We start from the raw sequence: 24,418 nt of genomic DNA on the forward strand, positions 1-24,418 counted from the left end.
CAGAATGAAAACCAGAGGTTCACGTACGGTCGCATCTACTTCATCTAGCAGTGATGAAGACATTTCCTTAGGTGCCTCTCAAGAAGAGGCACCTACACCACTTGCTCCGTCAGCTGATGCTGCCTCTTCCAGCGATGCTTCACGTCGCAGAAGCGGCATGCCTTCGCAGCGGAATCGATGCAACTGCAAGTACGAGGCACAATGGAAGGACGACCTTTCAATGTAAGTTTGTTAAGGTTTTAATTTTTTTTTAAAAAAAAACAAATTTGTGGTTCACAAACAAATTTAAAACAAATTTATGAAGTCAATATTTAATTAATTTCAATTCTTTTCAAGTTCACAAACATTGAGGCCGCCCGAGTAATATCATCGGCGTTTAAAGCATCAATGGAGATTCCATTGTTTCAATGGAGTCAGATATCCAGGCATCCTGAATGGATGCCTCAAATCAATGCATGGTTTTACAGATTTGAGGTTCGTGTTAATATATAATTTTCAGCTTATTTCTAATAAATTCTTAATATAATTGTAAATAAATTATTAACATTTTTAAAAATTATTCTTTATACACAACATCGATTCTGCTGGGACGAGGAACATAACAATGTTGTGAGGAGGGTGTGGGAAAATCACGCGGCAACTAGGTAACATTGAAAACAATACAACTTTTTTTTACAAAAAAATCTATGTTTCGAAATGTAATTTTTGATTGCGTTAAGTAGGTTGCATGATTTTTGGTACGAAGCCCAAAAAAAAGCAAAAAAAACTGCGAGGGATAAGGGGTTCCAAGGCTGGAACGATGTTATGGTTTGGAGGGATTTCAAACCGATATACATCCCGGATGATATATGGCCGCAATATCTTGAGCACGTGACGTTTGAGCGGTTCACACGATGCTCACAGTCCGGTGCTGACAACCGGAATCGGCCAATTCATGGCTCGGTGACAACGCACACCGGCGACTCCGTTCCGTTTGCTGCTCATACGAAACGGATGGTAAGATTAATTTAAATGAAATATATCGTTCAATTAATTTTTTGTTAATAAATTTTTTTCATTATAGGCTACGTCTCTTGGACGTGAGCCCCTATGAAGCTGTTTGTGGAGACCCACGTGCGGAGTCAAGACCGCCAAAAAGGGGTGCAACAGTTCGTTGACAGCCACGCTCAACATTTTGTGGTATGTTTATTCATCCATTTTATTTTGTAAGTTATTATTATGTTTATTGAATTGAATATGATGATTACGTTTTTTATTTTCAGGAGACCTATAATAATCGGTTGAGGGAGACATACGGGGATGACCCTTCGACCCATCCGGAATTCGATCCAGATTTATGGATGGAGGCGGGATCGTCAGGTGGACCCGATAAGAATTGGGTTTACGGCCTCTCCAACACTAGGGCCGACACCTTGCGGACGACCCGTACTGCTTCAACAGTTGGGAGCTCCCAATCAGTATCGAGCTCCCAATCTAAGGAGTTTGTGGCCTTGTAGCAAAGGTGCGAGCAGATATCAGAGGCATACACACAACTCAAGAAACAATACACATCAGAATCTGCACAACAAAGAGCGGCCTATGAAGAGCTTCGTCAAATGGTCATAAACATGTCACAAGGTGGAACATGTGCACCCAATCCAAGTTGGCCGCATAACAGTCAGCCTCCTCCTCCTCCTGATCCTCCTCAACCTCCTTTATATTAATTTTTGATAAATATTATTTACATTTAAAATTTCATTTAATGTTTTTTTGAACAATTTCATTTTGTAATGAATATTATGTTTTATCATTTTTTGTTTTTGATGCTTAATATAATTTTTATTTGCATAATTGGTTTTTATTACCATTAATTTATATCATTTTATATTATGTATTCTAAATAATTATAAAAAAATAAAAATAAAAAAATTACAAAGGGATTTACCGACGGAATATATTCGTCGGCATTAGACAGTAGCCGCGACCTTCACCGACAAATTTCTAGACGGATTAATTCGATCGGTGTTATCATGACTCACCAACAGATTTACCGACGGATTGATTCCGTCGGTATTATAATTTACTGATGAATTTACAGACGGTATATTCTGTCGGTATTTCAACAATTCATCAACTAATTTACCGACGGAAATTAACCGTCGGTGAATTGTGATATCACCGACGGAATAAAAATCCGTCGGTATTATTGAAGCGGGAATTGTTTTTTTTTTTTTCCCGTGCAAATTCCGTCTGTAAAGTCGTCAGTAAATGGTTTTTTTGTTTTGTCGACCGATATAGCGACGGAATGGGGAATCACCGACGAAAGGTAAGCCGACGGATGTATTCCGTCGGTAAGTTAGTCGGTAAATAATTTACTGATGGTTTTACAGTCACACACCGACGGAATAATTTCGTCGGTAAAACTGTGAATTCTTGTGGTGTGCACTTTCTTTTATATTTTTCATCGTCATATACACTATGTTGTATTCCATTAATAGAACTTATCATATTGCAATTTAACTTGATAGATAAGGCTTCTCTCTTACACACACACACACACACACACACACACATATATATATCTTAAGGGGATCCTTTGAAATTAACAATGTAGTATGATATAACATATACTTTCGTAGTCTTTTTTCCTCTCACACCAATGCACAACATGACTTTTCTATCACAATGTATTTAGACTTACATTCTTTAAATTTTTTACTCATATAATAAATGGCTCTTTCTTTATTTCTAGTTGCATCATGTTGGCCTAGTACACATCCTATAATTTCTTCAATCACTATCAAGTATAATATAAGAGGTTTTCCTAGTATATGAGGAACAAATAGAGGTGGGTTATGTAAGTATTACTTGATTTTATCGAAGGCTTATTGACACTCCTCGTTCCAGGTTCCTGGGTTTTTTTTCCTTAGTAACTAAAATATTGGTTCATATATTGTTGTTAGCTAAGATATAAACTGGGCAATATAGTTAAATCTCCCTAAGAATCCCCTTACCTCCTTCTTCATCTTAAGAGGTGATATGGATTAAATAATCTTTATTTTATCAGGACCCACTTCTATCCATTTGTCATTTACCATGAATCATAGTAACTTTCTAGATTTTACTCCAAATGAATATTTTACAGGGTTAAGTCTCACTTTGTACTTTTTTAATTTCTCAAACAACTTTTTTTAAAAACATAAACATGACTTTTTCCTTTCTTGGACTTTGCAATCATATCATCCAAATACACCTCAAATTCTTTATGCATATCACATCATAAAATAGAGTCACCATGGCTCTTTGGTAAGTGGTCTTCCATTCTTCAACCCAAATGACATAAACTTGTAATAGAAGGTTCCTCAGGATGTGATAAAGATCGTTTTCTCTCCGAAGCCATTTTTACCTGGTTGTGCCCCGAGAAGCCATCCATAAAGGAATACATACTGCATGCAGCGTTGTCAACTAAAACATCTACATGTGGCAAAAAAAAGTCATCTTTGAAGCTAGCCTTGTTCAAATCCCTAAAGTCCACACAAAAGTCATCTCATACTGCTCTTTTAATTTTATAAATTTCCTGATATTGTTTTCATCCCATTATTTTTCTTCCACAACTGCTACATATTCGTTAAAGTATGATCATTCATTCTTGATGCAAGGTGTAGGTAGCGTTGTGAAAGATCTGCTTTCATGACTTCTAAAAACAGAAAGTGTTTGGTGTAAATGTATAATTAAAATAAAGGGAAATTTTTTGGAAAATACATAATCTTATTTTTTAGAAAAGTTGGTTTAATAATAAGAATAAAGCCTAATTGATATCCTAAACCTTGATTGATTTTTAGGAAACAACAAAAGACAAACAAAATCATAAATAAAAGCACTTTGAGACAAGCAATATTGGTTTACATTTTAAACATCATTAGAGCTTCCTAGGTCACCTAATTTTAAAATTTCTTTATCTTAGCTAACTCTTGACAGAGACTTTTTCTAGAGTATGGATAGGTTCTCTAATAATGTGATTCCAAATAAGTTCTCTTCAATCTTCATTTTTTTTTTCAATTGGGTGTAGTATATCTTAGGTGAGGGATTTATGTTTCACAACCTATAATGCACATGACAATTTGCAAGTGAATTTATGATTAAATGCAAGATTATAATGTAGATGCCAATATATATTGGGTATGGATTTAGCCTTACAGGAACAATTAATGACCACCATTTTGCTTGCGTAATAAAGAAGCATGTCAATGATCCAAAATCTCATGATAAAATAACATTTGCATAATATAAAAAGAACAATAAATAAGAAAAGATGGAAACAAGGAAGAGCTAACCAGTTTACCTGCATCATCCTTGTCTCTGTCAATTCCCTGTTTCTCATGATCGATTCAATGTTTGCCTGTAACAAGCCATCAAAATGTGTATGATCTATGAAACAATCATGCACAGTGCTATGATATTAGTAGCAAGTTGCGCAATGTAGTGGAAAGCCTTATTGTCATCTTAGTAACAGGTCTTGTTTGGTAATCAGGAATTACGAATCTCAAAACAAAATTATTTTCTTGTTTTTTTTTTTTTTAATTTGAATTGAATTTTGAAATTAGCATTACAATGAGAAATCGTGAATGAGGGAGATTTTTTTTACATTTTCATTACCATTGAAGGGGCATTCAAATGAGATAGGTGTCACAGGTCAGATTGGAACAGGTTTGTTTACTTTGAAATAAATGACCCATACAAATCCCACAACTTGTAGGGTGGGGCCGGGTCAAGTCTGTTCAAATTTGGAAGGATTTATACACCTTCTGCATATTGAGTTGGTTAGGTGGGCCATGCAATTTGAAAAAGAGAACAAGCCAAAAAATAAAAAAAGAGAATTATTAAATGACACTACTGCACTTGTTAAGCGAGGGTCAATTCATTATCTAAGAATGTTTTAATTCTAAACTCACTAACTGCCTAACACAATCCCCTCCTAAACAAATGAGCAGGTTGAGACAGGTGAGCAGGTTAGGCACATTGGCCAGGTTGATGAACACCCCAAGAGGTACTAATCTTACCAATTACAACAACTACATAATATAGATAATCAGGTGATGAAGGAAAGAAATGCAAGGGAAACAATTGAAAACTTAATTTGTTTGATCAATCAATAATAATACATATATTAAGTCTAGCAAACGTGTTTCATATAGCCACCACAAGTCCAACAGGGAAAAAAAAAAAAAAACTATTGTACTTTCACGTTCTCCTTAATATTGCAAGACATTCAATCATCCAGATTAACCTCAAGGCCCAAAATTCCATTTACTAAGATTAAATCCTAAAACTCTCTCTTTTTTTTCAAACCACAAATCAATAGCAGAAATTCAAATATGTCCTGCATCAACCTAGCAAAGTAATTAAAGTTCCAAAACCAGAACAAGCTAACAAGTAATTTGGTCACTTCTAACAAAAACACAGTATCATAGAACTTCCATACAAAACTAAATAGATGATTTTTTATATATATTTTCCTTTTCCATTTGGATTATCACTCAACATTGTGCTTGGTAAGTGCTTCGACAAGATTATTTAATAAAGCCCCCAATAACAACATTTTTTTAGAAAAATCATCATGCTGGAAATACAAGTCAGAAACAAATATGATTCATGCTCCTGGATCTCAATTATTGTACTTTCCCTATCCATCCACAATCCCATAGTTCCTTCAGACCTCAAATCACTCCTATTTTGTCCTGACTCTAAGATTGATTAAAAGCCATCACATGCTAGGTGCATGCTGATAGCTCTGATACTTGCAAGGGAACTACAGTAAAATATGAAAAGTTCTTCCTTGGATGTGTATAATTTTTTAAAAAGCATGCCATTCAAATAATAGGGATAGACAAAAGAATCAAGCAAACAAATACATGATAATTGAAAACATCTATATGACCCAAAGCATTTAGAATTTAAATCTTAGGATGAAGAGGGGTTGATAGTTTGGTGGATAAAGTCACTAACATAGAGAGCATTTCTATGCATATGCACATTATCTGAAATGGAAAGTGTAAGCAACCTGTATTGAAGCCAGATTTCCTTCAGATAAAGCAGCCTGTTTCTTGGTTGACTTAATAGAACTGACCAGTGCCTCAATTTTAGAGTTCTTTGCTGCCAAAGCCTCAGCCATATTCGACTTTATGCGGCTGCAGCTGTGTTTTAAACAAAACGCAGCTAAGTGCATGTTTGGTTACAAAAACACGGGTTTTACTATTCATGAACCCCACTTGTTACTGCGTTCTAAACACAGGGTTTCACGAAGCAGTTCCCCGCTACTTTTGTTTCAACAATAAACAATGGCACACCTTCTTGTGCACTGTGCATACTAATTAAGTAGCATGAACAATGTAGCATATACTGTTCTACACCATGCCATGCTACACTGTTCACGTGAACAATGTATGCTACAATGTTCCAGTCGGACTGATTCTGGTTTAAAAGCTTAAAATACATTGAACCATGTCCGACCCAGTAAAATAAAAAAATAAAAAATTATTTTTTATTTTTTAATTGTGTTTTATTATGTGCTTAAGAAACCAAAAAAACTGCAGTCCTTGTCGGATGTATTTTATACGTGATGAAATTGTAGATAGTTTAATGGAACAATAAAAAATATTTTATATAAAGTATTATTTATTTTATGATATAATAATAATAATTAAATTTATAATATTTAAATAAAAAATCATCAATATTAATATATAATTTATAAAATTATTTTATAACCTCAATTTTAAAAGCATTATTAACCAAAACACATTAAACTACTTTTTGTTCAACCTCAGTTTCAACCATAGTTTTAACTAAATATATATAAAAACCAAATCAACTTCAATTAAAAGTACTTTTTATAAAACAATTTTTTTTCAAATCACAACCATAACAGCTACCACAATACCAGACACACTTGTAGACAAATCTTTATGTAGCTGCTTTATGTGAGCCTCGTATGATTTAGTCAAGAAACGATTGCAAAGCATCCATAAAGGAGATTGATTGGAAACTACATAGTTGGAAGAATGACAGTTTTCCAGTTTTTATACTGAACAGAGTAATCAAACTCTTGGTATAAAAAAATGATTCTGAATAAGAAACCACAAACCATCTGATTGCAGGAAATTGCATGATATACTGAATATATTACACTGGTTTAACGGGTAGAGACCGTTCCATGCTGAAATGCAGCAGGATGCAACCAGTACTAGATAATGGATTTAAACCAATGAATCCATACTGAAGTCCACAATGACAATGATGAAGAAGGGAAACCCTAGCTGAAGCTTACCCGAGCTAACCTCGCTTCTTTTGACTGAGCAGAAGAAACTGCAGCCTTCAACAACCCTTGAGCCTGTAGACCAAGTAAAGGAACTAATCAATAAAACTTTTAGATGGCAGGCACAGGAGAAAATAAAAAACTCCAGGATGCTTGTATTACACCAATTTCTTCCCTATGGTAAACAATTTACCTCGTCGAGTTGGTCCTGTACTGTCACAGGAGAAGAATCAGCTTTGTTCTCCAGTTGCTTCTTCTGATTGACAAGAGGTTCAACTTTAAAGTCGGCAACTTTAGTTGAAGTTTCCTTATTTACAGGAGAGCTGGTAGCTGTTGATTGAGATATCTCTTGGTCAATGTTTACAGGAACATCAGCCTCCTTTGAATTGATATTTTGACCATCATCAATTGGATGGTTTTCATTGACAACAGCTATTTCTTTCAGCTACAGGAACGTCCAAATCCTTTTCATTGAGAAGCTCACCGTTTGAAGTTGATTTTGCAGAGTCAGCGGTGACAGTTGCATCCTTTTCAGCATCGTGTTGGTTCTCAGTGCTTGTTTGGGTTATGGACTTGCTAGGAAGGGTCTCCTCATTTTCAACTGAAAGAGTAGCCCTATCATTATCGGATGCAATGACTAGTTGGGGCATTTGTGTACTAGTTAGTTCCCGGGAAGCCTTATTTGCTTGGGGAGATTGTTTGTTTTGGACCCTGCAAACAGCTGACATGTACATTAAATCATCCAAATATGTTGTCTGATACTATCATGAGTCTAGAGGTATGCTGGTAAATACCTTCATCTTTGATTTTGTCTTCTTCGGTTTGGATCCTTGCCCAGTAGAAGCTTAAAATTTTCAAGAAAAAAAAAAAAAAAAAAAAAGTTGAGTTACAGACATCATAAATAAAAATTGGATTAATCATACCTAGGTTTATTACAACACTGATATCTTTTCCAAGGATATAACAACGTCTTAATGCCGAACATATCAGTACCTCAAGTTGAGTTTCCAACTCCTAGGTTCGCTCTCTACCTTGGAATCCAAGCCGGTGAGAACAATTTTAAAAGCTTTACTAAAATTGATTTAAAAATAATTTTCTTATATTTAGCAGCATTGTTTTGTTCATAGTAAAGAAACATTCTGCTCAAATACTGAGTTTTCATGGCCAGATATATATTATATATACTGGATAAATGAAGAAATTTTATTGAGGAAGAACAATGAGGAGTAGAGGTACAGGATGAGACATGCTGCAAACTAAGCCAAAATTAAATGAAACAGTTTTCCAGACACATGGAATATCAGCTCAGGAAAGCCTTTGGAGTGCTCAAGATACCAAATATCACATGGAAGCCAAGAAAATCACTCTGTCCAAAAAGTAACTGATTAGAAAGTAATTATGTAAAAATTCAAGCTTTAACACTCCATCCCTCCCTCCCTAAACCCTTAAACCAGGTTCTAATAATATCTGTAAGAGTTTGTGAACAAGCTCATTGCCCACAACAAAACAAGATTTCAGAAACTCCATAAAAAAGAAGTGCACAGAAACAAATGGATATTGTCTATCTAAGGAAAACACATCATACATGCATTAGGATATTATTTTTATATACTTTGCAAGAAAGAAATGTTTTTAATCCATAGAACTAGAACAAAAAGATCTTCCAACTAGATTGCCTCGTAGTCCAGTAAACCACATCAGAACTATAAATCTAAATGATGCATAGAGAATACAAGATCTATACCTGGTGGTTGGAGATCAGAAGTCTCGTCTGACAATTCAATAGCAACCAGTTTTGCTTTTCGATCCATATTTTCGAACAAATCTAACCAGAACAATAATGAAGTTCAAACATTTCTCAAATCGAAGTACAAAACAAATGTGACAAAAGAAACAAGCTATTTTAATTAATACAAGTACTAAAATCTAGTAAGACATGATGTCATGCTGCAAGCAAGAAACCCCTGTAGCATGTTGGTAACAGTTACGTATTATTGAAATCAATAGGTGAATGCCGAACACCCCAAAAAATATCATAAAAGACCCTTATAGTTGAAATTAGCTAAGATCATGAAATCTCTGCGTTTCTAGCTCTGCAAACTCAAAACACCAAATCATACTCTTGAATACCTACACTTCTGCTTGTCCTCTTTGTTTCAGCAATAAACAAATGAACCACATTATTACGCTTCTCCATATAGCCATTTAATAAACAAATATTGGATAATCAGAATAGAAATACAAGAAAGAATGCTCGTCACAGAAATCAAATTGAACAAGGAGAAATTGACGAGAAAGAGGATGAGAGATCCATACCTTCTGCGACTTTGAGCCACGACGCCATTGTTCAGAATTTCCGTCCGATTAATTAAAACGAAGTGATGCGAACCTCGTGATCACGTGGTCACGCAACTCACAATCAAGATTGAGATCTGATCCCAGAAAGCCGAAATAAGTCTGATATGAGTGCGACACAATGAAAACCTGCCCCAAGGCACCAACATTATTGGAATGAGTAGAATGACGCCACGAAGCCAGTTAATCTTTGATAAGTCAGATTCAGTTCGTTCAAGAACTGAAGAATGCAAGAATCACTCTCACACGTTAAAACTGAAAAAATTCAGAATAATAATCATCAAAAGCTGCCGAAATTTTTGGCCTACATGAGTTTAAAATAGTTCTTGAAAAGTTAACCCTAATGGACTCTTTATGTGGACTTATATGAGGTCCACTCAAAACTGACCCAAAACCCTAAAATGAAAAGCCCATAACTTAATCCAAACAAGCCTTGGATCCTAGCTTAAAACAAAGTATGAATTAAGCCCAAACAAGCCTTGGGCTGTAGCTAACAAAATAAAATAAAGCTCTTATCTCATGGCCCAAATAAGGTTGTATTAGACCCCTCTTGCACATGGATAAGATGTACTAGGATCTCCTCTTGATACTCCAATGGACCTTCCAATTCTGACTTGGTGGAAACCTTCAAAACCAATGCATTCAATGCGTCTTTCAATGTCTTTGTCTTGGACTGAGTCATTGGTCCATTTGGAACATGTAATGGGTCCTTGCTGGTGTTTTTGGGCTGGTCCGCATCATCCCCTCTCTCCTCGAAAGGATTCGACCTCGAATCAAAATCTGTGTCAAACAAAGTAAGATCAGCAACATTAAAGGTAGCATTAACACTATACTCACCTGGAAGGTCAATTTTGTATGCGTTGTCATTGATTCTCTCTAAAACCTGAAAAGAACCATCACCACGAGGCTGTAATTTTGATTTCCTTTGGTTAGGAAATCGTTCCTTACGCATGTGCACCCATACCCAATCACCGGGTTGGAAAACAACCAGTTTACGTCCCTTATTTGCTTTAGAAGCGTAAAGTCTGTTTTTTTTCTCTATTTGTAGTCGAACTCCCTCATGGAGTTCTCTCACCATCTTTGCCTTCTTTTCACCATCTAAACTTACCCTTTCTTCAAAAGGTAAAGGAATTAAGTCCATAGGAGTTAGTGGATTAAAACCATAAACAATTTCAAAAGGAGAAAAAGTAGTAGTTGAATGCACAGTTCTATTATAAGCAAACTCAACAAAAGGCAAATATTCTTCCCAACTTTTCAAATTCTTTTGAATTACAGCACGTAAAATTTGGGATAATGTTCTATTCACTACCTCAGTTTGTCCATCTGTTTGAGGATGGCATGTTGTCGAAAATAAGAGTTTAGTTCTCAACTTTCCCCATAAGGTCTTCCAAAAGTAACTAAGGAACTTAACATCACGATCTGATACTATACTCTTAGGAATGCCATGCAAACGTACAATCTCTCTAAAGAACAAGTTTGCGATATGAGATGCATCATCTGTTTTATGGCATGCAATGAAATGCTCCATTTTAGAAAACCTATCAACCACAACAAAGATAGAGTCTCTACATTTCTTTGACCTAGGTAAACCTAAAACAAAGTCCATAGAGATATCTACCTAAGGTTGAGTAGGCACAGGTTGTGGTGTATATAGTCCATGCGGTTGTACTCTAGATTTTGCCTTTCTATAAGCAATGCACTGTTCATAAATTCGTTGCACATCTCTTTTAATCTTTGGCCAATAGAAATGCTCATGCAATACATCCAAGGTTTTCGCAACCCCAAAGTGACTCATTAAACCACCCCCATGTGCTTCACGAACAAGCAATTCACGGAAAGAACTAGCAAGAACACACAATCTATTCTCTTTGAACAAATAACCATCCATCAAATAAAACTTACCGAAAGCCGAATGTCCACATGCATTATAAATCTCAGCAAAGTCAGAGTCATTATCATACAATTCCTTCACATATTCAAAACCTAACAATCTATTATTCATGGTGTGTAAAAGAACATACCTGCGCGAGAGTGCATCAGCTACGATGTTCTCTTTGCAATGAATTCAACTCATTTTGCATGCCTCCTATTCAACTTACCTTGTCCTTTCAGATGTTTCAATGACTCATGATCCAAATGGATTACGAACTCTTTTGGCCACAAGTAATGCTGTCATGTCTCAAGTGCTCTTACCAATGCATAGAGTTCTTTATCGTAAGTTGGATAGTTCAAGGTCACTCCACTTAACTTCTCACTGAAATACGCAATAGGTCTCCGATCCTGCATCAAAACAGCACCTATTCCTATTCCAGACGCATCACATTCTATTTCAAATGCTTTCGTAAAGTCAGGTAAACCCAAAACAGGTGCAGAACATAATTTCTCTTTCAAAAGAACAAATGCCAATTCTTGTTCCTCCCCCTATTTATACCCAAATGATTTTTTAACAACTTCATTTAAAGGGGCAGCTATTGTACTGAAATTTTTCACAAAACGCCTGTAAAAACTAGCTAACCCATGAAAACTCCTTACCTCACTTACCGATTTGGGTGTAGGCCAATCCCGGATGGCCTTAACTTTCTCCTCATCCATCTCAATACCCTGTGCAGTTACAACATAGCCAAGAAACATAATTTTTTCCATGCAAAAGGCACACTTTATAAAATTAGCATACAATTTCTCACTACGCAACACACTAAGTACATTACGCAAATGATCAAGATGCTCAGTTAAGTTCTTGCTATATATCAAAATGTCATCAAAATACACAACCACAAACTTACCTATAAATGCACGCAAAACATGATTCATTAAGCGCATAAATGTACTAGGTGCATTTGTAAGTCCAAACGGCATTACTAACCATTCATACAAACCATGTTTAGTCTTAAATGTTGTTTTCCACTCATCACCTTCTTTCATCCTAATTTGATGGTACCCACTTTTCAAGTCAATTTTAGAGAAAATACAGGATCCATGTAACTCATCTAACATGTCATTAAGCCTAGGAATGGGATGTCTATATTTTATCGTTATGTTGTTGATGGCCTGACAATCAACACACATCCTCCATGTTCCATCCTTCTTTGGCACAAGTAGCACGGGTACAGCACACGGGCTCATACTCTCACGAATGTAGCCCTTTTCCATCAGCTCATCAACTTGCCTTTGAAGCTCCTTCGTCTCCTCGGGATTGCTTCTATAAGCTAGTCGGTTAGGAATTGAAGCTCCGGGTACGAAATCAATCTGATGCTCTATCCCCCTCAATGGTGGTAATCCGCTAGGAGTATCGTCGGGGAACACATCATCAAATCCCTGCAATAAAGAAATAGCAACACTAGGCACAATATGATCAAGATCATTAGTATTAAAGTAAGCCTCTTTGTACACAAGTAAGATCATTGGCTTGTTAGTGAAAAATACAGATCTAACCTCACCCTCTCTAGCATAAAAATTGGGTTGTTGCTTTAGTTTTTCCACACAATTCTCATCACACTTGCTGACTTTCTTCACTCCTCTTGTCTTACCTCCACTCTCGGCCAGATTTGGGTGTTTTTGAGTTGTGGTCGAATGGTTTGATTTGTTTGGAGTGTTGGCCGAATATTTGCTTGTGTTTGGATGGGTGGCCGAAGGGGTTGTAGTGGTTTGGGTTCTAGCCGAATTTGATGGTCTTCTCTCCCCTTGTTCCTCACCTTGATTTTCTCTCCCCATCGCCTCATGCTCACTTTTTAGCTTTATTTGATCATCATACACCTGTTTGGGTGTAAGAGGTACAAGAGTAATGGTTTTACCATCTTTTACAATGGTATACCTATTTTTAACCCCATCAAGAATTGTCTTCCTATCATATTGTCATGGTCTCCCCAACAAGATGTGACTTGCTTACATTGGTACCAAGTCGCACCGAACTTCATCAACATATTTCCTAATCGAAAATGGAACCACAGCCTGTTTAGTCACTTTCACTTCACCACTATCATTCAGCCATTGCAATCTATATGGTTTAGCATGCTTAGCAGTACACAAATTCAGTTTACTAACAAGGGTGGCACTGCAAACATTAACACAGCTTCCACTATCTATAATTAAACCACACACCTTTCTTTGTACGTAACAACGCGTATGGAAGATGTTCTCCCTTTGTTCATTAGTATCATCTTCTTTGACCTGAACCTGAAGTGTTCGCCTTATAACCAAGGACTCCTCAACCGGTAATGCTAACTCATCCCCATCACTATCCTCCAATGGTGGCATGCCTTCACAATCAGAACTGTCACTTTCAGATTCCACATCACCATTATCTCTAATCATCATGATTATCTTGTTTGGACACTCTGACGCATAATGTCCATGTCCCTGACACCTGAAACATTTAACATCACGAGTACGTTTAGGTTGAGTTTCAGATTTACCTTTGGCATCAGTAGGGACATCAACTTTAGCCTTTGGTGGTTCAGTTCTAGAAGGACCAAAGGATCTTGGGCGGACAGTGCCCTCTCTCTTTAGATTCGGCTTCCAAGATGATGACGAACCCGAATTAAACGCTGGCCGAGCATGCCCCCTCCTAAGTTGTCTCTCCACCTTCGTCACCATGTGAACCATGTCCTTTAGCTCCACATAGTGCTGTAGCTCAACCACATTAGCAATGTCCCGATTCAACCCATTAAGAAATCTAGCCATGGTGGCTTCTCTATCCTCAACAACATTAGCCCGAATCATTGCTATCTCCATCTATTTGTGATATTCATCTACTGTCTTAGAACCTTGATTCAGACCTTGGAGCTTCAGATATAAGTCTCTATAATAGTGGTTTGGCACAAATCGTCTCCTCATTAATACTTTCATCTCCCCCCAAGTCTGAACGGGTCGCTCGCCATTCCTCCTCCTATTGATCACAATCTGATCCCACCAAATCAATGTATACTCTGTAAACTCAATTATCACCAATTTCACCTTTTTTTTTTTGTTTAGAATAGCTATGGCAATCAAAAATCCAATCCACCTTTTTCTCCCATTCCAAATAAGCCTCCGGATCATTTTTACCTTGAAAGCTAGGAATTTTCAGTTTAATGGTGTCCAAGTCCCCATCCATATCTTCATAAGTGCTCATGCCACGGAAATTCACATTCCTCCTAGCCCTGTTCGGTCCAGACTTGATTCCTTGGCCAGCTGATGCAAAATCATAGTCATCTTCACCCCCATCTACGTTTTCATCAATAAACTCTTCAAAATCAGATCTGACATTCCGTGTCGCCATACGGACCGTATTTCCCCGGCGATCAGCCCCACTATTCTATTGCTTTATCGAATTCATCTCATCTTTGAGATCCTTGTATGTCCTAGACAACAGCTCAAGTTGCTAGCCTATGGATCGCAATTGGAAAGCTACGCAATTGGAAAGCTACGTCAACGTTTTGTGTTGTTGATTCGTTGTTTTCAGACATTCTTTGAATCTACAAAATTTGGTCAGTAGCACAAAAATATCCTCACACCTCTCGTGTATCACACAAAATAAAATCAAGGCTTTTCACTCTATTAAGCTCTCTACGCCTTTTACCTCACAACTTGCTTTCTTTTGGTTCTTTAGGAACTGAAATCAACAAATCAAAGTCAGTAGCTTTCGCGGCGCACTCTAATTATAATTTTCAGACTCAAGAAGCAAAACAATATACTGAAAACAAACCAAAACGAAACTACGATTACGATTTTGCGTGTAACAATGCAAATTCGTGCGAATTGTGGACGAAACGAAGACACGAAATAAAACAAAAGCGAATATTAGCGAAAACAATTACTTGACTCCTAGATAACCCAAATACAATAGAAATAAAAAGATTAAGACAAACCTAAACAGTATAGATCATGTTCTCAAACTTGACGCAAATCTATCCTATTACGCAATTTTTACGTAACAGAATTGAAACCCAGACCAAACGATCTTGAAATGACCTTAAATTCAATATTGGGTAATACAAGACTATGAAAACACTAATACACAATTTATAGGTCGTTCTCTTATGTCTAGGTACCCAAACCCCTTGTATGATCAGTTTGCGGCAGAATTGAACCTCCAATTAAAACCTCTAGAAACCGATATCAAAATAATCCCAAATTTAATATGTGGTGCAATCGCATACCCAATACTCAGAATATGAAGTTTCAATAGATTCCAAGGTGTTTTACCTAGGGTTCACTAAGAGTAGTGTTTTGCGGCAGAATTGAAACTCGAATTAAAACCTCAAGCAAATAATATCAGAATAAGCTCAACTTTGATATATCATGCGATCCCACCCCAATAGACTAAATATGAATTTTAAATTGATTCTGAGGTGGTTTGCTTATGGTTCACCAAGATTTGTGTTTCTGCGGCAAAAATTGAATGATCCTTCAAATTTCAACTAATCACTCTTTTCTTTATTTCTTTCTGATTTTTTTTTCTTTTTAACAAACTGATATGATTAGAGACAGTAACAAGATGAAATATAATTTATTTTTATTTTTTTTTCTTAGATGACACACACACGAAGAACAAGAAGATGGATGCAAACACTGAAAAACTTAAGGGACACTAAAAAAAAAACGAAAATAACAGAATGATATGACCTTGTTTCGGAGCCTAGCTCTGATACCAACTGATGCGAACCTCGTGATCACGTGGTCACGCAACCCACAATCAAGATTGAGATCTGATCCCGAAAAGCCGAAATAGGTCTGATATGAGTGCGACACAATGGAAACCTGCCCCAAGGCACCAACACTATTGGAATGAGTAGAATGACGCCACGAAGCCAGTTAATCTTCAATAAGTCAGATTCAGTTCGTTCAAGAACTGAAGAATGCAAGAATCACTCTCACACGTTAAAACTGAAAAATTCAGAATAATAATCATCAAAGCTGCCGAAATTTTGGCCTACATGAGTTTAAATAGTTCTTGAAAAGTTAACCCTAATGGACCCTTTATGTGGACTTATATGAGGTCCACTCAAAACTGGCCCAAAACCCTAAAATGAAAAGCCCATAACTTAATCCAAACAAGCCTTGGATCCTAGCTTAAAACAAAGTATGAATTAAGCCCAAACAAGCCTTGGGCTGTAGCTAACAAAATAAAATAAAGTCCTTATCTTATGGCTCAAATAAGGTTGTATTGAACCCCTTTTGCACATGGATAAGATGTACTAGGATCTCCTCTTGATACTCCAATGGACCTTCCAATTTTGACTTGGTGGAAACCTTCAAAACCAATGCATTCAATGCGTCTTTCAATGTCTTTGTCTTGGACCGAGTCATTGGTCCATTTGGAACATGTAATGGGTCCTTACTGGTGTTTCTGGGCTGGTCCGCATCACAAAGCCCTAAGATTTATGATCTTGTACACAAAATAAAACGCCAAAAGTGATGGATAAAACTGAAAGATTAGCAAAATAAAACACAAATAAGATGGTCATCACCACATGAGCTAATCTCTTGAAAAAGTTCTTCAAACTCCTTGTCCGAGACAGGAACACAAATACTTAATTGTTGCAATAGCTCTGCGAAACCTTTGCTTTTATCCAATATCTCCAGTTTCCAAACTCTAAACTTTTTCTCAGCATCCATCGAACTGCTTGCAACTCTTGTTCAATGATGTTTCAGTTCTCTGAAGAAGGAAACAACATTAGACCAGCTGACAATAAAGAGCATGAGGAAATCAGAACTCCTTACTTTATACATGCCATTAAGAGATGCAAAAGGAACGAAGCCGTGTTTTTTTACAAACTATATACCTTTAAGTTTCTAAGGGCAGAATACTAAATATACTCTTTCAGATTACTAAAATATTATACAACTCTCTAATCAAATGCATTGCTTAATCCAGCACCTCAAATATAACACTGAAAAAGAATGCCATACCTACAACGTTAATAATTATACTTGCTTGTTTATGGAGCTCAAATGAATGTCATAATAAAAACAAATTTAATAAGAAAATACTCACAGATTAGAATCATGCTACTTGCTTACATTTTGGAGGATGTTCTTAGTCATAGATATGAAAAACTCAATAGCATCCAAAAAACCACAACCTATCACAGTTATTGGAACACAGCACATGCTCCCACAGAAGCTGACGCTGCAAACAAATCTTCAATACTTGCAGAACAAGCCACTCCTGCAGCCGACTCTCCTACACCAGCAGGCTCTCGAAGACTGGCCATAATATCATAAACACATTGTAATATTATGGATATAATATAGTTAGTTATATTCTGTTACAATCAGTTAGACGTTTGTTAAACAGACGTTAGTTAGAAATTGTATATATATATGTGTATTGATATCCACTGTTACAAAATAAGAAGAAATACAGAGAAGCTTATGCTGCATTTTTGATTGCAGACTTTCTAAACATATCTTCCTTCCTTTTCTTTTCTCTCATAGGAAATCCTATTCTTTTCATTCTTTCTCTGCTTCTACAAGCAAAAGATACATTCTGCTATTGCAAATTCATCATGGTATCAGAGCAAATAGAAGAAATCAAGATTTATAATATCTCTGCTATATTCTAAAACTCTGAAAACATATACTCTTCGTATAATTTTTTAAAGATTCACGATCTTTATAGTTGGATATTTTCTTTCTGTCATCAACTTCTTGATTCTTTTTCAAAATGTCTGATCATTTTGAAGAAAGTGCTTCTACGGCACATAAAGATTCATCCAATATCGTTTCTCTGAATCTTTCTGATGATTCTTCCAGCTGCTACTATCTCCATCCTTCTGATAATCCTGGCGCTCTTCTGGTTTCAGAAATCTTCACTGGCGAAAATTATATTGCATGGAGCAAATCCATGACAATTGCCTTGACAGTGAAAAACAAGATTGCCTTCATTGATGGATCTTTAGTTCAACCAAATACAACCAATCAATCACTTCGTATGGCTTGGCTGAGATCAAACAACTTGGTCCTATCATGGCTGATGAATTCAATTTCTAAAGAAATTCGCAGCAGCCTTCTTTACTTCACAACAGCTTTTGATATTTGGGAAGAAATACGAACCAGATATCTTAGAAGTGATGGACCAAGGGTTTTTAGTTTAGAAAAATCTTTGAGTTCTATTGCACAAAACTCAAAATCTATCACTGAATATTTCAGTGAATTCAAGGCACTATGGGATGAATATAGCAGTTATCGCCCAATCCCAAGCTGCAAATGTGGACATCTTGATTCCTGCTCATGCAATATTTCCAAACATCTCACTGATCGACAACAATCCGACTTTGTCATGAAATTTCTGGTTGGCCTTCATGATTCTTACTCATCAGTTAGAAGCCAACTATTGCTGCAAACTCCTTTGCCATCTATGGGCAGAGTCTTCTCACTGCTTCTTCAAGAAGAGAGTCAGAGATCCTTAACAAATACAGCAGGCATTCCAATTGATTGCCAAGCAATGATTGCTGAACACTACCACAATCAAAATTCCAAATCAGGTTCCAACTATACTACACGTTTTACTAAATACAAAGGTAAAACTGAGGCAACCTGCACCCACTGTGGATATCCTGGACATATTGTTGATAAATGTTTCCAGCTCATTGGATACCCTCCTGGGTGGAAAGGACCCAGAGGAAAAAGATTGGCTACTATGCAACATACCAGCAAGAACTATCAACGATTACCTACTGCACATCATACTACTACCTTGCAACCACATCTTGATACCCCTAACATTGTTTTTTCTCAAGAACAGATGCAGAATCTACTTACTCTAGCAAAAAGCATTTCCAGCTCAAAACTAAATAACACTGCTACAGAAGTATCTACATCAGGTATATCTTTTTCATGTCATACAGCATCTTCACCTCATAACAGTTTTTCTTGGATTCTTGATACTGGAGCCACAGATCACATGATCTGTAGTCCTCTTCTTTTTGAATCCATCATTCTTCCTAAAACTCAGAATAACGTTCATCTGCCTAATGGTCAACATGTACCAATTCTCTTCACTGGAACAGTTAGATTTTCCCCTGATATCATTTTATACAATGCACTCTATGTTCCAGCTTTTAATATCAACCTGATTTCTGTTTCTAGATTAACTGCTGCTAACACTGTTGGTTTATTTTTTCTTCACACCAAATGTATTCTACAGGACCTAAGCAAATGGAAGATGATTGGTCTTGCTGAAGCTGAGTCTGGTCTATACAAACTTCACAAACCTCCTGCTCCAAATGCTACAAAATCACCTCCTATAACAAACATCAAATCCTATGCTGTTGCCACAAATATCTGGCATTTACGTTTAGGCCACATACCTCCATCCAAAATTGCCCTTTTGAACAAAACTGATCCTTCAGTCACTATCAGCAACAATAGCTTTTGTGATATTTGCCCCTTAGCTAAACAAAAAACGTTTGCCCTTTTCTTTTATCTGTTCATCATCAATCCACAAAAACCTTTCAATTAGTTCATATTGACATTTGGGGACCCTTCTCTGTCACCTCTTATTCTGGTTATCAATTCTTTCTTACTATTGTAGATGATTACAGTAGATTTACTTGGTTGTTCTTAATGAAATCCAAATCTGAAACAAGACATCTTCTCAGCAATTTTATAGCATATGTTCATACTCAATTTAACACAAATATTCAAACACTCAGATCCGACAATGGCCAAGAATTTAATATGCCTATCTTCTACCAAACACACGGCATCATTCATCAACAAACATGTGTTGAAACACCTGAACAGAATGGAAGGGTTGAAAGAAAACATCAACACCTGCTCAATGTAGCTCGATCTCTTCTGTTTCAAACACAACTACCTTTATCTTATTGGACAGATTGCATATTAACAGCCACACACCTCATTAATCGTACCCCCTCCCTCCTTCTCCAAAACCAGACACCTTACCAACTTCTTTATCAAAAACCACCACATTACAATTACTTAAAAGTTTTCGGCTGTTTATGCTTTGCTAGCACAATCACTCATAATAGAGGTAAATTTCATCCAAGAGCCACGAAATGTATTTTTCTTGGATACCCTCCACACATTAAAGGATACAAAGTTCTTGACTTAAACACTTGCAAAACTTTTGTCTCCCGCAATGTAGTTTTTCATGAATCCAACTTTCCATCTATTCCAAATAAGGTTCATACACCTCTTGTATTTCCTGACTATCCTCAACACTTTGACCCTTTTCCTTGTCAACCATCAAACACAACTCTACATGATTCTGTTGTTCCTGCAACACAGCCCACACTTCCTATCCAACCTTCTGTTCCTCAAATTTCTACCCTGCCCCCTCCTCTTACTCAACTTAGAAAATCTGAAAGAACTAAACATCCACCTACTTACTTAACACAGTATTATTGTGGACATATGGCTCAGATTGCTTCAGCAACACCAGACTCTTCCCCTTGCTTCCTGCCTGGTAAGCCCTACTCTATCCTTCCTTACTTATCTACATCCCATTTATCTTTACCCCATTATGCTTTCACTTCTTCTGTTTCATCTATTTATGAACCGAAAACTTACAAACAAGCTAGCTCTATCCCTCATTGGCAGCATGCTATGACCAATGAAATAACAGCCCTTGAGAAAAACCAAACTTGGGACCTGGTCATTCTACCCCCTAATAAAACTGTCATTGGATGTAAATGGGTCTACAAAGTTAAATTTCAGGCTGATGGACAGGTTGAGAGATATAAAGCACGATTGGTAGCAAAAGGATACACACAACAAGAGGGAATTGATTTTTTCGACACCTTCTCCCCTGTTGCAAAAATCACTACAGTGCGTGTTCTTCTGACCTAAGCTACTTCCAAACATTGGTTTCATGGTAAGACTTCGTACAGATCTAGGCAATGCAATTCTATTCTACATAATTATTTTTTTTTGGGTTGAGCCCAAATCCATTCTTCAATTCAGTAAATTACCCTTGTATTATTACAAAGAAAATTTGATAGCACCCAAAAAAAAAAAAACCGAGAACAGAAGATCAAAACAGGCAAATTTAAATTATGCATTTCGAAGACAGAAATCCTAATCCTTTTGAAAGCAGACCAAACTGGAAATTCTGAATTTACCGGTCTAAATAACACCCACCCACAAGATACCAGCTATATACCAGCAAGAAAATGAGATTAAAGCACCAAAAAAAAAAAAAAAGAATCCGTTGAAGATTGGCATAAAGTTGAAATTGAAGCTTGGAATAGTGCAGCCCAATTATTTAAGAAAATGCGGTACAAACTCTATTTTAAAAAGCTTTAAAAATTATTTTACTTAAAATAAATTCTAAAATATTAAAAAAATTTATTTTAATATAATTTTAAACAAAAATAATTTAAACTGTAATTATTATTATTGTTATAACCTAATTTTTGACCATTTTATTTTAATTATTATTATTATTATTTTTATTTACTGAAAATGATAAATAATAATAATAATAATAATGATGGAAAACAAGTAAAATGAAATAAATAAAGAATGAATTAAAATTTGGGTTAAAGGCAAAATGATTGGAAGTTTTGGGTTTAATTAAACTTTGAAATTAATTTAATTAAGCTTGGAATTAATTTAATTAATCCAATTAAGGGTTTTAATTGGAGAATTGATAAATTTTTAGACTTAATTAAGCTTGGAATTAATTTAATTCATCCAATCAAGGGTTTAATTGGAGAATTGATAAGTTTGGAGACTTAATTAAGCTTGGAATTAATTTAATTAATCCAATCAGGGATTTAATTGGAGAATTGATAAGTTTTAGATTTAATTGGACTTTGGATTTAATTAAATTAATGAAATCAGGGACTTAATTGAAACAATGGCAAAGTTTGGGGTTAATTGGGGGCACAATTGCAAACATTAAAATACAAGGACCATTTTGAAAATAGCGCCGAAATAGAGAGGTCCAATTAAAATTTAACTAGGGACTTAATTACAACATTGTTACAAATGCAAGGTCCAAAATGCAAATAGCCATTAAACACCAAAAACGGCGCCGTTTTCCCTTTTCTGTTCATCTTCTTCCCAACTGAAACGGACGCCCACCGCCGCTCCCACCATTACACCTGCAATTAACACAATTCATGGCTTGAAGAAACGGCATTCTTCTCTGGCTATAAAAGCCAGAGATAGTCCATGCATATGGGGGAGAGGCAAAAACCCAGGGGGGACGAAACAGAACCAGGGGAATTGGACCGAAAAATCAGAGGACAGAAATCCAGAGCTACGAAAAAGAGGGGCATAAAACACAGTAAAAAAGGAGCAAAAGGAGAAACCCAGGAGCAGGGGAACGACGAGTGGAAGACGAATACCACTGAAAAAACAGAAACAGGGGACTGAAACAAAAAAAACAGAGGGGAACGTCGAACAAAGATAAACCCAGACGAGGAAAGAAAACAAGAGGAACAACACAGAGAGGAGAATCGGTTCTGCCATTGCTTTCATCCCTGCAGAAAACAACCCAAAAATCAGTAGAAGCCGGCACCTTCATTCTCGGTTCCTTCATCATCACAAAATCTGTTGGAAGACGAAAGCAGACCGGGCATAGGAACAGAAGGAAAAAACAGAAGGAAAGGTCTTAAGCAGGTGAGAGGCATCACCGCGCTGCAAGTTTCTTCTCTGTTTCCAGAAGCAGGTACGCCGTTCCCCTCCATTTTTGTTCTTCATTCAAAGAAGATTTGCAAGAATACTGTGCGAAGGTAATTTAATTACCTTTGCACAGTTCAAGGCACGCGTGAATTGAATTCACGCTTGCGCTTTGACGCAGCCCAGCCGGGCCACTGGCTTGGGCCACTAGCCGGGCCGGGCCGGCTGGGTCCAGCCTAGCCCAAAAAAATAAAAAAATAAAAACAGAAAAATAAAAAAAGTAGAAAAAAATAAAAAAAAAAAGTGTATGCATGAATAAAAATAATGTAAATTTATTGGTTTATTCACTGACGTCAGAGTCAGGAATAAAAATACTGGTTTAAATTTATATTATTTTTATTCGTGGTATTTTTATTTTATTTAGCTAGAAAAATAAAAAAATGTGTGCATGCGTAAAAATAAATTTATTTTAATTTATTTATTCCCTGGCGCTAGAGTATGGAATAAAAAATATTGGTCTAATTTTTTTTCGTAGCTACGAAGTTTTACCAACGCCAAAGTTGGAATTATTCGAGCTCGAATATTCACTGGCGCCAGAGTCAGGAATATTATAAACAAATCATCATAGCATAAACTAATAAACATTTAGCACTTTAAAACAAAACCAGCAATGCAGTCTGCCTTAGGCAGAACATTTAAGGGGTGATAATATCTTTCATTTTACGTAACCAATCCCGATCCTTAGAATCTCTGCCAATCAATTAGGGTTCCTAGTGACCATAATACTAGGTGGTGACTCCTCAAATAAAATATTTTTTCTAAAAAAAACAAGATGCCAGAAATCTGTTCTTTTTCCATAAACCAAGAGAATTATTTTTAGGGTCGTTGCGATGTCAGGTTCGACAATTATAATTCTAAGTAGTCCAATAGATTATTATGTTTTTCAAAGTTAGACTTGCTTATCCAAGTTCTATGTTATTTTTCCCCCCTTTGATAATAGAAACTTGAAACCTGAAAGCATTATATAATTTTTTTTCATTTCATGAATATATAAACGACTACAAATAGTTAAGTACATTTACTTATTATTAGCTTCTTCTTGTATGATATCACAAGGCCAACTTCTAACCATCTTATTAAATCTGGATGATCTGATAGTTAAACCAGTCCGAGTTAGATAAAAAATTAGCTAAT

The 24,418-nt window shown here is 36.2% G+C and overlaps 1 protein-coding gene and 2 long non-coding RNA genes across 3 annotated transcripts; 1 reads left to right on the forward strand and 2 right to left on the reverse strand.

Annotated features, from left to right (window-relative positions):
- Positions 1-7,108: 7,108 nt before the first annotated feature.
- On the reverse strand, positions 7,109-7,733 carry LOC140956208 (uncharacterized). Its single transcript, XR_012171327.1, has 2 exons — positions 7,488-7,733; positions 7,109-7,369 (listed from the first exon to the last, which is right to left on the reverse strand). It is a non-coding gene; the product is annotated as an uncharacterized lncRNA (long non-coding RNA).
- Positions 7,734-8,003: 270 nt separating this feature from the next.
- On the reverse strand, positions 8,004-9,673 carry LOC118030229 (uncharacterized). The gene is made up of 3 exons (XR_004684296.1): positions 9,611-9,673; positions 9,039-9,119; positions 8,004-8,138 (listed from the first exon to the last, which is right to left on the reverse strand). It is a non-coding gene; the product is annotated as an uncharacterized lncRNA (long non-coding RNA).
- An 8,623-nt stretch (positions 9,674-18,296) lies between these two features.
- LOC140954366 (uncharacterized) lies at positions 18,297-21,445 on the forward strand. The gene is made up of 2 exons (XM_073403695.1): positions 18,297-20,007; positions 20,742-21,445. Exons 1-2 carry the CDS (start codon positions 18,297-18,299, stop codon positions 21,443-21,445), a joined length of 2,415 nt encoding a protein of 804 aa, XP_073259796.1.
- Positions 21,446-24,418: the final 2,973 nt, after the last annotated feature.

This window comes from Populus alba, chromosome 12 (genome assembly GCF_005239225.2).
Source record: "Populus alba chromosome 12, ASM523922v2, whole genome shotgun sequence".
NCBI classification, from domain to species: Eukaryota; Viridiplantae; Streptophyta; class Magnoliopsida; order Malpighiales; family Salicaceae; genus Populus; species Populus alba.